Source organism: Danio rerio, chromosome 1, assembly GCF_052040795.2.
Source record: "Danio rerio strain M-AB ecotype USA chromosome 1, GRCz13ab, whole genome shotgun sequence".
Lineage (NCBI taxonomy): Eukaryota > Metazoa > Chordata > Actinopteri > Cypriniformes > Danionidae > Danio > Danio rerio.
In genome coordinates this window covers 59,965,129-59,981,961 of record NC_141021.1, presented here as the reverse complement: position 1 = coordinate 59,981,961, position 16,833 = coordinate 59,965,129, and the positions used below count along the sequence as shown (strand labels likewise).

The 16,833-nt window shown below is 38.9% G+C and overlaps 1 protein-coding gene and 2 long non-coding RNA genes across 3 annotated transcripts in view; 1 reads left to right on the top strand and 2 right to left on the bottom strand.

The window, feature by feature from the left end:
* The window catches only part of LOC141375215 (uncharacterized), a 45,031-nt gene that overhangs the window by 11,059 nt on the left and 17,139 nt on the right, over positions 1 to 16,833 (bottom strand). The window lies entirely within an intron of this gene.
* LOC147847081 (cell adhesion molecule CEACAM2-like) lies at positions 4,336 to 14,325 on the top strand. Its single transcript, XM_087238169.1, has 7 exons — positions 4,336 to 4,634; positions 4,733 to 4,990; positions 9,828 to 10,082; positions 10,171 to 10,425; positions 11,711 to 11,804; positions 11,880 to 11,922; positions 14,236 to 14,325. Exons 1-7 carry the CDS (start codon positions 4,361 to 4,363, stop codon positions 14,323 to 14,325), a joined length of 1,269 nt encoding a protein of 422 aa, XP_087094295.1. The 5' UTR covers positions 4,336 to 4,360.
* On the bottom strand, positions 10,958 to 16,220 carry LOC147847080 (uncharacterized). The gene is made up of 3 exons (XR_015477243.1): positions 16,098 to 16,220; positions 14,224 to 14,347; positions 10,958 to 11,793 (listed from the first exon to the last, which is right to left on the bottom strand). It is a non-coding gene; the product is annotated as an uncharacterized LOC147847080 (long non-coding RNA).

The following is a 16,833-nucleotide window of genomic DNA, read 5'->3' as shown; positions in this document are numbered from 1 at the left end:
CGATGAAAGTAAATCCATATGATGGCGAGAACGATGATTTCTTCTTCTTCCTGTTTTACGGTGTTCCACAACAAAGTTTTTGGTGCGCTACTGCACCCTCTGGTTGGCAACGTCACCAACCGAAACTTTCTTGATGGAAAGATCGTTTAGCACAGCATATTTGTGTAAATAACTGAACTGAATAATTATGCCTCATATGTTTCATTAACAGTTTTATTGATCACTCAGATGTGATTGAATTGGATGTAAGTTGCTCCGATTTAAAAATGAAAATTGTAAAAATAGCTTAGATGTAGCTATGCTACTTGTGCCATGAACCTTTAAGTTTAGCTTGCTACATTTCCCAGGGCGTAGCTTTTGGTGTAGTTAAACTACATTTTAAGTGGAGTAGCTAATAGCTTAGCTCACTACATTTTTCAAGTAGCTTGCCCAACAATGCGGAAGCCACCTGCTGATTTGATTTACAATTTACAAGGTCTTTTTTGTCAGACGATTCACCAGTCAGGTATACATCCGCTCTAAAATATAAAGGTGAAAGTCATCATAGCTGAGAATGGTCTGGATGCAATCTAAGCAGCATACAATGCTTTTTAATGCACTCACCTAACCCCACCTCTAACCCTACTCCTCACAGTGACGTCACTAATGACATTGCAAACGCAGCACGTTAACACCAATAACAGCCCACCACTAGGATTTATGTAGATTTTTTATAATCTTTGCATCAAATTACAAAAATTAATTACCGCTTGTGCGAGGTGTGTGTAATGCAGTGTGTTTGTGCGCAGAACAGTAAATCTGACATTATTCACCTTCTGGCTGCCGTTATCAGTCTCACACTGTTGTTTTCCTTCTTCTGAAAGTCTTAATAGCACCCTCCTGGAGTTTTTCTGTTATTATTTCTGCAAATAGGATTGTAAAAGAATGATTTGTTGTATTCTCCCATTCACTGTGCTCTGAGTTTACCAACTATGATGCCTTCTGCTGCAGAGAAACCGGCAAATGCGAAAAGGCTGAAAAGGTGTTGGTGATGATGATCTCAGTCAGAGTTGCTTTTCTTTCTCTGATCCTCCTCATGATTCACAGTGAGTTTCTATTGTGCTTTAATTTGTGTCTTTCTGCAATATAACAGTGTTGTGCATTTCAATTGACCCTTCGCAACCAAAAACTGTAGCTATGTGCAGGAGGTCTGTCAAGCTTTCGAGCGAGAGAAATAGACCAAAGCATTGTGCATATGGGTTGTGCTAATCTGACACCCGGTATCCTAAAAGTTTGGACAGGGTGGGGGAATTTTTTCCCTTTTCAAAACCTAAAACCCAAGAGGAGAAATGCCAGTGTGGATCAAGCTCCGTGAGAGGCGCTGAAGGAGCGGAGCTACGTTGGTTTTGTTTTGATATTCCTGACACATTCAGTGATAGACCGACTGCAGTAACTCACACACCTCTCACCCTAAACAGATCTAAACTGTGTTTCCTACAAAAATACAAAGCAGGTTCTGTTTCCCAGCTGTCTTTTTCTTTTTTTCGCTCGATATTATGAGCACTGCTCCGTTTAAGCCCTCGCAATAGTAGTCATACTAATAGCAGTCATATTTGCATCAGTTTCAAGCTACGAATATTTCTAATGACATATCAACAGAACAAAACAGAGATGTGATCACAATCAGATCAATATACTTCACCCGCAGCTGTTTTCCAGTCATTTATATCCCTCATGTCCATGTTAGAACTACAATTCACCAATGTTTTCATCCGTCTTTTGGAGATTTACTCATTGGTGACGCTGTTATAGCAGGTTAGTGTCTGCTTCTATATTTGTTGTCAGATTAATATTTGCTGGTAGGGGAAATCTATTTGTTCACTTCTGCTATTTGCACTTTGATTTGCTTTTTAATTTATTTATTTCTTCCACTTAACTGCAAATTAAAATAGAAACTGTAAAAGGAGCACACAAACATACTGACAGATATAGCTACTGTACATTGTTATGGGTCAATGATGCTAATTTTCAGCACAAATCCATCAATTTCCCCTTTCTGGCTGCTCTTTCTATGAAGGAATTGTGTTAAAGCACTGTCCATGCGTGTTTCCTCGTTGGTTAGTAATGCTATATTTCAGGGCTACTCAATTAGTTTGTCATGGGGGCCAGTTCATGAAAAGCATCTCAAACCAGGGGCTGGAGAGATATGACTTGCAATATAAGTGATAACACAACAGCAATATAAGAAGTCATATGCAGTATTTGTGCTCATAAAGACACTCACATTGACTTTTTCTACATTAAATTGTTAATATGTTGGGTTATGAAACTACAAAACATCACTGCATTGTAAAATGTGGCTTTTTCTATCCAAATGCTGTATTTCAAGGCATAAAATCAGTGTATTGCTCAAGTAGGCTTCTTCTACATTCAGACATATTCATAGGTTGTTTTAAACTGCAACAATCCAATGGTAATCCAATGGGTTTCGTATTGGCATAACTTTGTTTAGTTGCAACCTCTTTTATCCATGCAACAGAAGTGTGTCGTTGAGAAGCCTTAAATGAATAAAAGCTGGGTTAATAGTGAAATCGGCTAATCATTGCATCCCTATAACGATATCAGTGCATTGTGCAAAAGGCCTTTTCTTCGCTTCACTCGCTTAATGTCAGGTGACTCACGCTCTGCGCATCTTCAACTGCAGCTTGTGCAGTATTGAACAGACGCACGTCACTTCATAACTATAGTGGCCGTTTTTCGACTAAATTTAGTTTTGATATCTTGGTCACGCTATTTGGAGGGCCGGAACAAATTGCCTCGGGGGGCCGGGTTCGGCCTGCAGGCCGCCAATTGAATAGCCCTGCTATATTTTATCAAACAACCATTAACCTATCAGGCTTTAGGGCTAAAAAAGAGATATCACGATTTATTTAGTTATTATTAGATCATTTTTTAATTTCAACTCTTCTGCTTAGCATGAGCTAAGCTGTTGAATGATCAGCGTTTGAGGCGGCTAGGCTAAGCTAGCTTCAATTTTGATTGAATTATTTTCTAATCGGTTGCCTATTATGTGGTGAATATACCCTGTAATGCATATTGCAGTCATTTTCTGTCTGGCTTTCTCAGATATCTCACCTGTTCGTCAAAAATGACTAATTATATCCCTGGGAATGTCTAACACCAGCACATACACATTGTAATAGACGTACCAGGCACGAAAGCTTGATAGGTGTAGCAACTAGGGGTGTCAAAATTAATTGTTTCTTCGGTGCACCGCGATGCAGACGCTGACAGTTCGGTATCGGTTCAGTAATAATCATAACCGGTTGTTATGTACTGATGTCATTTATCTCCGATGCGCTCTGTCGTGAGGGAGGTGAGCGCGAGTATTTACAACACTCAAGACAACTCAGGGCCGGCCCGTGGCATAGGCACCATAGGCAAATGCTAAGGGCGCTGTACATCCAGGCGAGCGCAGTTAAGTTGGTTTTGTTTTCAATTTTCCTGACACACATTCAGTTATAGACGGCATTAACTCAAAAACCTCTTACCCTAAAAAGATCTAAAGTGTTTCCTACAAAAAGACAAAGCAGGTTATGTTTCACAGCTGTCTTTCTTTTTTTTCGCTTGACTTTACGAGCACTGCTCCGTTTAAGCCCTCGCAATATGTGTTTAGCCGGGAGAGCTCGCGCTGAGAGGAGCTCTCAGCAAGGGACCGTCGGAAAAGTGCTTGATTTTTTTGTTTTTCTGCTCCGCTCAGCACGAGCTCTCCCTGTTGCGAGGGCTTAAGTGTGTGTGTGTGTGTTTGTTTGTTTGGTGCTGTCTATGTTTGTGTATGTGTTTGAATGAGAGACAGTGTGGTACTGTGTCTCTGTGTGTTTATACAGACAGCTTGTTATAGCCTCCCCCCTAAAATATAATACTGTATATGGAAAGCATCGTCAATGCACCGTGATGCACCGAGATATCGAATTGAACCGAATCGAAGGCATGATAATCGTAACCGAACCGTGAGACCAGTATAGGTTCACACCTCTAGTAGCAACAGTAACTAAAAATTGCGGGGCTTAGCGAAGGGTCAATTATATACATCTATTGACAACTGATAATTAATCAGCATGCTGTGTTATCAATTTGATAAAATTATTTATATTAATAAAGTTGTACTATTTTCTCAGTTGTTGGATTCTTTTTCTTCATCCTCCACTCAACAACCGCAATTAAAATACCCTGAACATGATCCGTTTGTGAATTCTGCTAATTTGCTTATTGTACATTTTGTTTTGCAGAAGTTGTTTGTTTTGTTGATGCTGATGATGATAAATGGGGTGTGAAGTACACTCCTCTACACATCTGTGCACTAAAATCCTTAACCGTGATAATGAGATGCACTTATAAATACCCTAGAAAACATAAGGTCATGACAGCATTCTGGACCAACAACCCTCCAAAACAGGGTCAAGAGTTTCCAGATCTGTCTGTGGACCCTGAATACAGTCAGAGGCTTCAATATCTGAGAGATGAACAGCAGAACGACACCATCAGACTGAGTCATGTGACAAAGAAAGATGAACACCAGTATTATTTCAGATTCACTACTAATGTAACAGGAGGAGTGTGGATTGGCATTCCAGGAGTGCGTCTCTCTGTCACAGGTGACTCTCCTGAGGTTTCTCTCTTCTTGTGGTCATTATGTAGAATAATAATCAGTGTATGAGAGCAGCACTCGATATAATGTGTGTGTTGTGTTCAGATCTTCAGCTGGAGTCTCCTGAGAGAGTGACAGAGGGAGATTCAGTCCGTCTGACATGTAAAAGCAGCTGTGAACTGACTGACACACCAACATTCATCTGGTACAGAAACTCAGAGAGATTGACTGAGAGAAGACAGAAAAGAGACAGAAGCAATGAACTTGTGCTGCGGTCAGTCAGAAGAGAAGATGCAGGCAGATATAGCTGTGGTGTAGATGGACACACACTCACATCACCTGAGGTCTATCTCAATGTCACCTGTGAGTACAGCTTCTCTTACTTGAATAGCTCAAAGTCATAGCTGGAGTGTGTGAATGCTGATATGTTACTTTATGACTAGCACATCACTTTTTATATGAAAAAATAACTAACATTTCCTCATCCCACATACTATGCATTTGGTAACGTGTGGTAAACTTGAGTAACGTACTGTGTGGTAAACTGTGGTTTCCGAGTCTTAAGCCACTCCTCATTTGAATTGAGAAAATATTAATTTATGACTTCTTTGTAGTCTTACTGTATATCACACATTAAAGTGAATTTCTTCTGAAATCCCGGTGTACACTACAGTCTCTGAACTTGCTGCATCAAAGACTTTAAAGGGCCATGAAACCCCCTCGTTTCAGCAGGGTGTTTTCACACCTCTACTTTGGAAAAAGTCAGAAAAGTGGGCGTGTCCAGCTCTGTTTAGGGGGGAGTGTCAGAGGAAGAAAAGTGGGAGGGTGTGGGAGTGTCTATTTGGGCACGCGCGAGTTTCAGAGTCAAAATACACACACACACACACACACACACACACATACAGGAGAAAGTGACTGTGTTTACATGGACATCTGTAGTCGAATTATTTGCCAAATTATTAAATGGTGGACTTTAACTGCAGTTTGGCTCTTTCATTCAGGGAATTCATTCATGCCCCTCGCGACACACGAGATATTTGATTCCAGGAGCTGCTCTAAGCGTGTATTTTTCATGCAATGTTTGATACCGCACGGCGAATGAGAGAAAAAAAACTCAGCATTTCCCGGAAACTTAGATGCAGGTAGTGTCAGAAAGCTGCATGTGTTATTCCGGTCACTAAATGCGGTAAAAACCCTACACGAGGTTAAAGTTTGGTTGTGGTGCTAACGTGTTTACACTCGGTGCAATAGTTTGTTAGATACGAACAAACTGAATAAACAAAGAGCACTGCTCGCTCACTTACCAAATCTGTAGAGACAGGACAATCACCAGCAACTAGAGCCGCGTCTTTATGAAGAGAATAGTACAAACGAATCCAGATCTCAGCGTTTGCAGATGAGAACAGCTCTCAGGTAAACAATAATCCTCCTTAGACACGTAAGTTATTGTTGTCGAGCGTCGCGTACACTGTTAATCCACACGTGAGTCTGAGCTCTCACAGAGAGAAAATGAAAACAAAACTTCACTGCAGCAAACTATAAAAGCAACACTTCACGCTTGTATTGCCAACACAACATGGCGTCTCTGTCGTCTAAACACTGTGACAGTAATGAATATTAATGAAGTTGCACAATAGAGCGCGCTGATTGGTTTGAACCAAGCCTTACGCCTGTTTCACACCGCAAGCGTCAGCGGCGCGTGAGCAGAGCGTGAGCAGCGCGTATGTCGAGCAGTAGCAGCACGCAGGCGTTTGCCTTTCACACCAGCTGCGTCTGCAGCGCGCAGCTCTTCGGCAGCTGCTGCTGAGATCAACCTATCTCTGTCTATTCTATCTAGTTATCCATGTCTCTCTATATACAAATACACTTTTTAAACTTTTCATCTGCACCAAGGCCCCTCCTATGCTGTTTCTTTAACCGGCAAATGTTTATTTTACAAATTCTATAGATCAAATAGTGATGTATGCTTCTCAATCTAACTTATATGAGAAGTGTCTACAGTCAGAAGACAATCGCCTGTGATATCATGTCATTTGTTTTTTATTATCTGGTTGCTGTAGACCTAGTTATAATAATATTTATACAATATAGTTATAATGATATTTATACATGATCAAACTAGTGTTACTTTCTCCGCTTCAGTGATGTCCAGCGGCAGAAAAACAGCTCGTTAATTCATGCTCGTGCAGTTGATGAGACGGACAAAAGTAACCAATGCATGCCATTCTTTTACTTATTTTCGTGTTGTCAGATTCAGAGTGCAATTTGTGCAAACAGCTCCCGGTAGGAATAACTCGAGTGAACATAAAACAAAGCCGATTAAAACTTCCTCTGCTCAGCTGCACAGAACACAGCGAGCTCACATCATCCAGCATGCGTGCCGAACTACACTACCCACAATACACTGCGCCATGGACTACAAATCCCGTAAATATTCCATTTCCCCTCTCCTACAACACTAGTGTGCAACTTAAGCAAAACTGATAGTAAAATTGTTTTACATTTGGTTTTGTAGTTCGGGCCTAAATAAATGTTTGTTGCCGTTTTAAATCGTTTTAAGTGAATTTGAATGACTATATATAAACCATTTGACATTATTAACGCATTTATTGGGTAAAATTGCTACTTTTTACTGTCATTCAATGTGTTTTGGTCGTTGTCAATGCACTGTCACTTTAATTGAGCGTGAGCAGCGCGTCAAAAATAGACCCAGCGCCGAAACTATCGCTGCACTGCTGCTTCGGCGACGCTCACGCCTCGCTCTGACGCGCTGCTGCCGCGTGCGGTATGAAAGCTCTAATCTGTTAACATGGACGCCGAAAACACACGCGCTGCTCAAGCTCTGCTCACGCGCCGCTGACGCTTGCGGTGTGAAACAGGCGTAACTCATGCATTAATGCATCACACTGTAAGACGTAATAAGACTCACTCTGGCACAGACGTCCAGTCTGCAAGCTGGAATACACACTATTATCTCATGACCGTGACGCAGCTTCAAAAATTAGTTTCAAACCGGAAGTACGAATTTGCTTGAAATAACGCAAAAACAACCAATTTACACTTTTTAGTGAAATATAGGTGTCTTAATAGTGTTTTTAGCAGTGTGGGACACATATACCACTGTCAACAGCTCAAAACATGTGTTTTGGTGTTTCGTGACCCTTTAATATTTAAATTATTTACTGTATGATGATTAATCACTTTCTGGCCATAGGATATTAGGTATTAATAAAAATATTGCCAATCATGCTTTTCAAAATATCTCAGCACTCTGTGAGAATGTATTAGTACCATTTATTGAGCCTCAACATATAGTCTAATAGAGCACTAAAGCTGCGTCAAGTGACGTCAGATTTAATGAGCAAATTTAGTATAATGCCGTCTTGTTTAACAGCTGATTTAAATGGCCAGTTCTTTAGAAAAGATCGCATCGAAAGAGCTGTGTTAAGATCGACATGTTCCCTACATAGTGCTCCTATAAGTGGAAAAAGTTATTGCTTATACAGGGCTCGAAATTGCGACCATTTTGGACGCATATGCGGCTGAAATTTTTTCTATGCGACCTCAAAATATATTTGGGAGCGTTTGTGCGAGTGCATAAAGTTGTTGTGTGCGACCAGTTTTTACTGCAAAATGTTCACCACATGCTCGGATTCGGGAGACATTCAAACAGAATGCATCTCTAAGCTCTTTGTCTGCACTTGAAACGCAGCGCTCGGGAATGGTTTAAAACAGTTGTCATGTCATCTTGCTGCAGTAAACAAAGCCAAGTCCGTAATGCTTGCCCCGCCTTCACGCTCTTCTTATTGGCCCACCACTGCTCTAGCGCTGAAATATCAGCTGTCAAACACTCAGTCAATGTCTTCTGGCTTGGTATGACAGAGAGAGCTACAACCGCGAAAAACTGTAAAGCGATGAAGATGAGAATGAAGATAACACTGACAGATTTTGTTTTAGAAACCACGACATCTAAAGTTAGTGACCATGTGCTGTTAATCCACCATCTACACTTTTCGAAGAGGGGATACAAGACTTCCGTTGGCTTCAAGTCCGCTATAAAAAGTCTGTGGGAGGGAATTTTCAGGTAACTGTTTGCCACATCTAGCACGAGAACTTCTGTTTAATCCTTCATATAATCGCCAGATGCTGTCCGCCATGCAAGTGGCAGCTATATGTCAAATTCAACACCATGTACACCATTGCAAACAGGCTTGCACTGAGTAAACTAACATCGCTACTCATGAAAAGACCGGTATGGCTATTAACATAACGTATGCATGTAATAAGGTACAGCATGTGTCAAAAGCATCAGTGCAATATCAGACACAACCCGTAAGAACAGCACAGTTATACCGTTAACAGATTCATTCATGTCAAGCAGTGCGTGCAGTCAGTGTATGCATTAGTCACTCACTTATGATATAAAAATCTATTATCTTGTGATAACGGGATTTCGTTGAGACATATTTTCCTTAAGCTTGCATAAACATATATATATATATATATATATATATATATATATATATATATTTTTTTTTTTTTTTTTTTTTTTTTTTTTTTGCTCGTTAGTTTGATTAGAGTTGATTTCAAATTCAAAATAACCCTCTTTCAAATTCAAAATTTCAAAAATAAATATGTTTGTATAAAACTTGTAGTAACGGTGCTTATAATTTGTGGGTGCGACTAAATTTTGGCTGATGCGCCTAAATTTTTAAAAGTTAGGAGCACCGGTGCTACCAAGCAAAAAGGTTCATTTCGAGCCCTGTTATAGGTTACACTACGCCTGGTCAATAAGCATATAAGGGGATCCAGGATCAGGTAAGTCTCAAGATAGACCAGTAGGGAGAAAGCGATCCATTTAGAGTAAGCTTGGATCAGTCTGATTGGTTAATACTGATTACAGATGAGAAGCCAGTCGTGCTCAATCATGCCACGTGCTCCTCTCAAAATTAGTTTGTGAAACTTCAGTTAGCAGCAGTATCAGGAGATATTAAGCAGACAGTCTACTAATACTCAAATGGACCATCAAAATAAAGTGAAAATAAAATAAGATTTACCACAGACATCGAGTTATTGAACAATCCAAGGTAATGATGTAACAAAGTGGAGGTGTGCATTATTTTCTAACAATTCAATGGCCAGGTCTGTGATTTAACAAATAGGTTTGATGCTGTTTTTTGTTTTTGTTTATTTGTTTTAGATCCTCCAAAGAGTGTCTCGGTGTCCATCAGTGGATCTGCTGTAATAATGGAGGGAGATTCAGTGACTCTGAACTGCAGCAGCGACTCAAACCCTCCTGCAGAAATCAACTGGTTTAAAGAAAAAACACCTGTAGGATCTGGAAGAATCTTCAGCAGCTCCAAGATCAGCTCTGATGACAGTGGAGAATACAAGTGTAGAGCCAGAAATGACCATGGAGTGAAATACTCTGATCCTGTGACTTTAGATGTCCAGTGTGAGTTTATGATAATCTTACTTTAAATTCTCAAATTTAAAAAAATAATAATAATATCTGCTGAAATGTTTCATATTTGTCATTTTAGATTCTCCAAAGAGCGTCTCAGTGTCCCTCAGTGGATCTGCTGTAATAGTGGAGGGAGATTCAGTGACTCTGAGCTGCAGCAGCGACTCAAACCCTCCTGCAGAAATCAACTGGTATAAAGGAAATCAATCTCTGAATTCTGGAAGAATCTTCAGCATCTCCAAGATCAGCTCTGATGACAGTGGAGAATACAAGTGTAAAGCCAGAAATGCACATGGAGTGAAATACTCTGATCCTGTGACTTTAGATGTCCAGCGTGAGTTCATGACAGTTCCGTAACACATCTGATTCTCTGAGTGAACATGTATTTTCAAAACAGGCTTTATACAAACTGCAAAACAGCCCAGATTATTGACTATGTTCTTAGGTAAAAAGTTTAGAAAGTATAGCCTAATTGTTTTATACAGAATTCAAGTAATACCACATCAATGAACTATATCTTCTTTCGCTTAATTCAAGATGACTGAGGGAGAGGAGTTCTATACAGTATATATAGTTCACTGTAGTAAAGGCAGAAGTATACTATGGTAATTACTACTAGTTCATGATAGTTACTAATGATACATTATATTGTGTAATCTATTAATGAAGAGTATATATATATATATATATATATATATATATATATAGTTGATGTCAGAATTATTCACCCTCTTTGATTTTTTTTCTTTGTTAAATATTTCCCAAATGATGTTTAACAGATTCAGGAAATTTTCACAGAATGTCTGATAATATTTTTTCTTCTGGAGAAAGTCTTATTTGTTTTATTTTGGCTAGAATAAAAGCAGTTTTTATTTTTTTAAACACCATTTTAAGGACTAAATTATCACCCCCTAGTCTACAGAACAAACCATCATTATACAATATCTTACCTAATTTCACTATACTGCCTAGTTAACCTAATTAACCTAGTTAAGCTTTTAAATGTCACTTTAAGCTGTATAGAAGTGTCTTAAGGAATATCTAGTCTAATATTATTTACTGTCATCACGGCAAAGATAAAATAAATCAGTTATAAGAGATGAGTTATTAAACTATTATGATTAGAAATGTGTTAAAGAAATCTGCTCTCTGTTAAACAGAAATTGCGAAAAAAAATAAACAGGGGGCGAATAATTCTGACTTTAACTGTATATACAATATAATGCTCATTCCTAAATATTTCCCTTTACTATAAATTACTATACAAGTGTGTAGAGGCAGAAATGAACATGGAAATACTCTGATCCTGACTTTAGGTGTCCAGCGTGAGTTAATGACAGTTCAGTAACACCAGTGATTCTCTGAGTGAACATGTATTTTCAAAACAGACCAGATTCTTGATGAAAGATGAAAGTTTAGAAATGATAGTGTAGCCTAATGATTTTAGTTGAACAGAAATTCAAGTAATACCACATTAATGGACTATATCTTCCTTCGCTTCATTTAAGTGGATAAAACTGTGGCTTTTCCTTCAGTTTTTGTGTCATTTCTGACAGAATATTACACTGACTTGTGACAGTTTTGTGGCCTTACCACCAACATGTGTGTGATTTCTGCAGTTCCAAAACGTCAGGATTTCTCCATCAACGCAGCATTTCGGATCGGAGCCGCATGTGCAGTTTTACTTCTCGTCTGCGTTCTCCTGTTCATAAGGTGAGACGTTTGGTGTAAATAACTTACATGAAATCATCATTTGATATTAATGTGTGTTTTATCTCTGTGCTGCAGTACAAGAAAAAAGGCTGGAGTGTCCAACAACAGACAGAATCAGGTCAGAAGACTAAATTATAACTCCAGCATGGACACACTTTGAGCAAGACTTTACTGTAGGGGTGAAGGGGATGGTGAGAGAACAGTAGGAGGAAGGGGAAAGGAAGTAAGAGGATGAACAGTGAACAGGTAGGTAGGTCGATCGGGTGTCCTACAATGATGCCCAGAGACTCAGGGCTCTATTTTGACGGTCCGTGTGCAGAGCGCAAAACGCAGGGCGCAAAACGTGTCAGTATGCATTTTTGCTGATTTAAAGACGGGAAAATCCACTTTGCACCGTGGCGCATGGTCTAAAAGGGTTGAGCTTATTTTCTTAATGAGTTATAGGTGTGTTTTGAGAATAAACCAATCAGAGTCTCATCTCCCATTCCCTTTAAGAGCGTTGCGTCACGCCATAAGCACATTTGCTATTTACAAGACGTAAAGTAAGTCTAAGTGGAAAAAACTGAGCATTTCACAAGCAAACAGTTAACAGTTTTTTAACAGAAAACTGTTAAACAGAGCATCTACCGCACAAGAATGAGAGATAAATGATCTACTTTCACTTTCACTCTCGTGGATAGGACATCAATTAGTCTATAAATAATTAATTGCGTTTGTTAAGCGCAAATATTTGTTTCAAAACTATTTCTAAATTCAGTTCTAATTTCCAGCAAACGAATAAATAAACAATAATAACGAAGTGTGTTCAAAAACCTGAGTTATACCCTAAAACACATGCTGTGCCCTATATGGTCTAAAACCTGACAGGTGGGCAAATCTAAGCTTGTTTTTAATAAAACAAATATAAATATGGATATAATAAATAATACTGCTAATAATAATAACATTATACAAAAGCAAATTGTTATGAATGAGCTGAAAAAGCCTCCCGAGATGAAGAAAACATAAAAACAGTGGTTTTTCATATTTATGTAGACTAGAAAATAATTTGTAATATTTTAATCCTTTATATTTATATCCTATATCTATTCTTTTTTATATCCTATTTATAGGCCTATCCTTAATATTTACATTTTTTCATATGTAAAGATATTTGCGTATTGCTCTACATCTTGTGTGTCGGCTATTAAGCAGTGTGTTAGCGAGGTGCAACTCTGCGCTGGAGTTTAGACCGGGTTTGTTTTGGTCTAATGAAAAATCTATTATAGTTTCTCAAAATAGCGACGCGCCAGCGGTCCGCCTCAGAACGCCTTCCTTTTTAGACCAGAACGCCTATGGGCGCACATATGAGCGCTAATGCATTTGCTAGTTAAAGAGCGTAGCGCAACGCCTAAAAACAACTCTTGCGCCAAGCTGAAACTACCAAACAAGTATTGCGCCGCGCCTTGCGCCATATTGCGCCAGGTGTATGATAGAGCCCTCAGAGTGGGGGTACTGTCTCTTTAATATTTTGGTTGAGTAAATGGACTCAATGTTCCTACCAACCCAAGCTCATTCTGGAAACGTAGCCCCGCGGACGTTTCTGGTGACCGCGATTTACGTGGCCGGAGGTACGTAAAGGCCGCATTTGTTTTTTTTTGAGCGAACGCTGCGGGGCGGTGTGGCGCCGCTCCGCCCCTCCTCTTCGCGCTCGTCGGCCGACGGCTCGCCTCCGAGTGGAGGCCCTGGAGGAGGAGGAGGAGCCGGAGCCGGCCGCAGTGGACGACAACCGGGATCGAGTCCGGGGAACAGCGGGTTCCGGAAATCAGTTAAGACGAAAAACGGAATCCGGAAAATAAGGGCGAGAAAGCGGCGGGATCCGAAAACGCGGTCGAAATCGAAGACGAGGGCTTTTGCTTTTTTTTTTTTTTTTCCATCCAGCGGCTTTTCACGCGAGAACGGCGCGGGCGCGAACGCCGCGCGCTCCCGAGAGGCGCCCGCCCGAGACGAGAAAAAGCGCGCACAGCGGCCTCTCGCGGATCCGCGAAAACAAAAAAACGCTCGAATACGTACCTCCCGGGACGTAAATCGCGGTCCGCAGAAACGTCCGTGGGGCTACGTTTCCACAATGAGCCCGGGTTGGATTCAACCTATGTGTGAAGAGAGGGTTACAGGATTGTGAATGGGAAGCGATGAAATGGAGGGAAGGAAACAAGAAGAACCATGAAAACGAGAAGAACCATGCTTTAAGTTTTTAACCATGCTTTTAAGCCTTAAGTTTTAGGGAGTAAGTGATTGGTTAGGGAGACAAAGTGAGGCGTGGTCCCACTCCTGAACCTTTGTTAACAAGTTAACTCCATTTCATCATGGTGTTCGTTTATTATTTCGTATCTGATTTCCTATTGCTTTTGGCTCAAGCAGGTGATTTCGTTTTTCTGACCTGTTTTTCCAGGTTCAAGATCCTCCACGCTCCAGCAGAGACATCTACGAAAATGATTCGCTTGTGAACGTTTCCCCCAACAGGACAGATCAGACCAGCTGAACATCTCTTCAATCCACAGATACTGTGGAGATCAGGTAAGCAACAATACAACATAACATCAACTATTAAATCAAGTATGAAAATCAGCAAATGCTCCATCCTGATTCTGCTGTCAGGTGAGAAACAGCCGTAAAACACATCATATTAAAACTTTTACATTACTTGTGTACATTAGTATTAATTTTACATCAGTATTTGTTTAAATGGTCATTAAGATTTGATCTTTGCTCCACAGATCTGGTGCTGTGGTGAATAATACAGTGATTTACAGCATGATCAAACCTCCGGGATCATCAAGTGGATTAAAAATGAAGCTTAATTTACTGCAGCTTTTCATTTAATGTTTATATTTAATTAAATGTGTGGCATCAGGAACATTACATTTAGCTTTTTTAATTTCTCCTCAGCGTTGTCTGTCTTCAGTTAATTTGGCAATGCTGCACACAAGAAGCAATTCTTAGTGGATATTCATATAAGTGAGTCTGTCTTTGTTAACTGTAGTTTAAGCACTTCAGAGTGGGAAATTACAACCTCTACTTGCTATATTTTAACAAGTCAATTTATGTTAATAGCTCATTTTGTTATGTTACCAAAGATGTGGGAAATATTTATAAACTCCTGCATTAATAGTGATATTTTGAAACTATGTGCCTTAGTCTCTCTCTCTTTACAGGGTAAAGATGGTTTTTGCTAGAAGAGATACAGCTGTGGGCAGAAGTTAACAAGAATGACATTATTTATTAAATATTTGCCATTAATTGTATTTTATTAATGTCTACCCCTACCATCACAGTAATGTAAAAACAGTAATTATACCGAGTATTGCTTATATTATTTATCATATTACCCATTAAAGTGTATTTTATTACACCTGTCCCGACCAACCCTAAACATAACTCACTATAATGTAAAAATAATAATTATTGTACACAATGTGTCACAACAATTATGCTATATTGATGTGAGTATCTGCAGCTGTATCCCTTCTAGACTTAACTAGTAAAGTTACAGCAGTATATATATATATATATTTTTTTTTAAAATTAACCATTATTGGATTTGATATTTCACCCAAAATTGTGTGTAAATAACCCAGCATTTCTAAGAGTATATAAATGCAGTGTACGCATGTCTCATATGTTGATGTGTTTTAAGATTTTGTATTAAAACATTTCTTGTTAAACTTTCTTGATATTTGTTCGTGACATTATTTCTGACATTAGAAACAGGGTTTCTGCAGGTTTCACCAAGTCAAATTTAAGACCTTTTTGAGACCATGAAGAATGAAATTTCTGATTTAAATAAGGCTAAACACTGAGGATTTAAAAGAAAATGGCCCAGCAAAAACAAATGTACTTAAAAAAAAGTAATTTCTTAGCCACATATATTGTTTAATTTCTCAAAACAGACCATACATACTTTTTTTTAACAACTAAATGTGTGCACAACAGACTAATAATATTGATATGAATCATATGAATATGGTGAATTAGTTATTGAGGTGTATTGTTGGTGATTTGATGTGTTGGGCCGATTGGATAGCTTTACATGAACAAATTTAAGACCCATTTAAAATGATTTAAGACCTACAAGACAATATTTTATTGAATGTAAGACCTTTTAAGGCCTAAAATGTTGTTTTTGAAATGTAATACCTGTATAAGTGGATCATCACATCAGAATCAGTGACAGTGAATTCTTTAAATGCTGTATTTGTGAATCGCTTTGTCCTATAAATACCTTTATAAACTTGGCAGTAACCTACAGTTTACCTCATCAAAGTCGATGACGCCATGTTGAGACGCTCCTCGTGTTTCTGTACATGTAGTAAACCTGTAAAACACTGATAATTTGTTCACTAAACATTTCTGCCTGTGTTATGTGGTCGCGCCGCGAACTGAGGCGGAGAAACTCGAATGCGCATGTGCAGTAACGGACCAATCGCGCGCTTTAGAGAGATAGTTTACATTATGAGGAACATTATAAACATTAGTTTACTCACGCTGAACTTGTTTCAGATGTAGTCAGGATTTAGTTTTTTAAAAGCTGACCACAAAATAAAATATTTTGCTGGAAAAAAAATGCTAGTCATTCATTTTTTTATATCTCTGATGATAAGTTGGAGGAAATATTTGAAATACATATTTTGTTTTAAGTTATCGCTAATAAACAACTTTAAAAAATATGCAGTATTAACAAGCCAATAAAAAAACAAGATGTTCCCAGGTTGTCCACTAGGGCGCGCTGTTAGCCTGTTCTCTCAGCTTTTCTCCAGTTTATGTCATGTAGTGATGTTTCCACTATATATTCTCTCTCTCTTCCTCTAAACCCAACACTCACAAAAAAAAAACAAAAAAAAAAACATTTTGCATTTGTACATTTTCAAAATACTGTGTGATTCATGAGCTAAAGAAATCTCCACAAGATCAAACATGAATGGTGTATGTATATACCTAATGTGGACATTTGATCAGTACAATGTTAATAATACATTACTCCCCTGTTGAA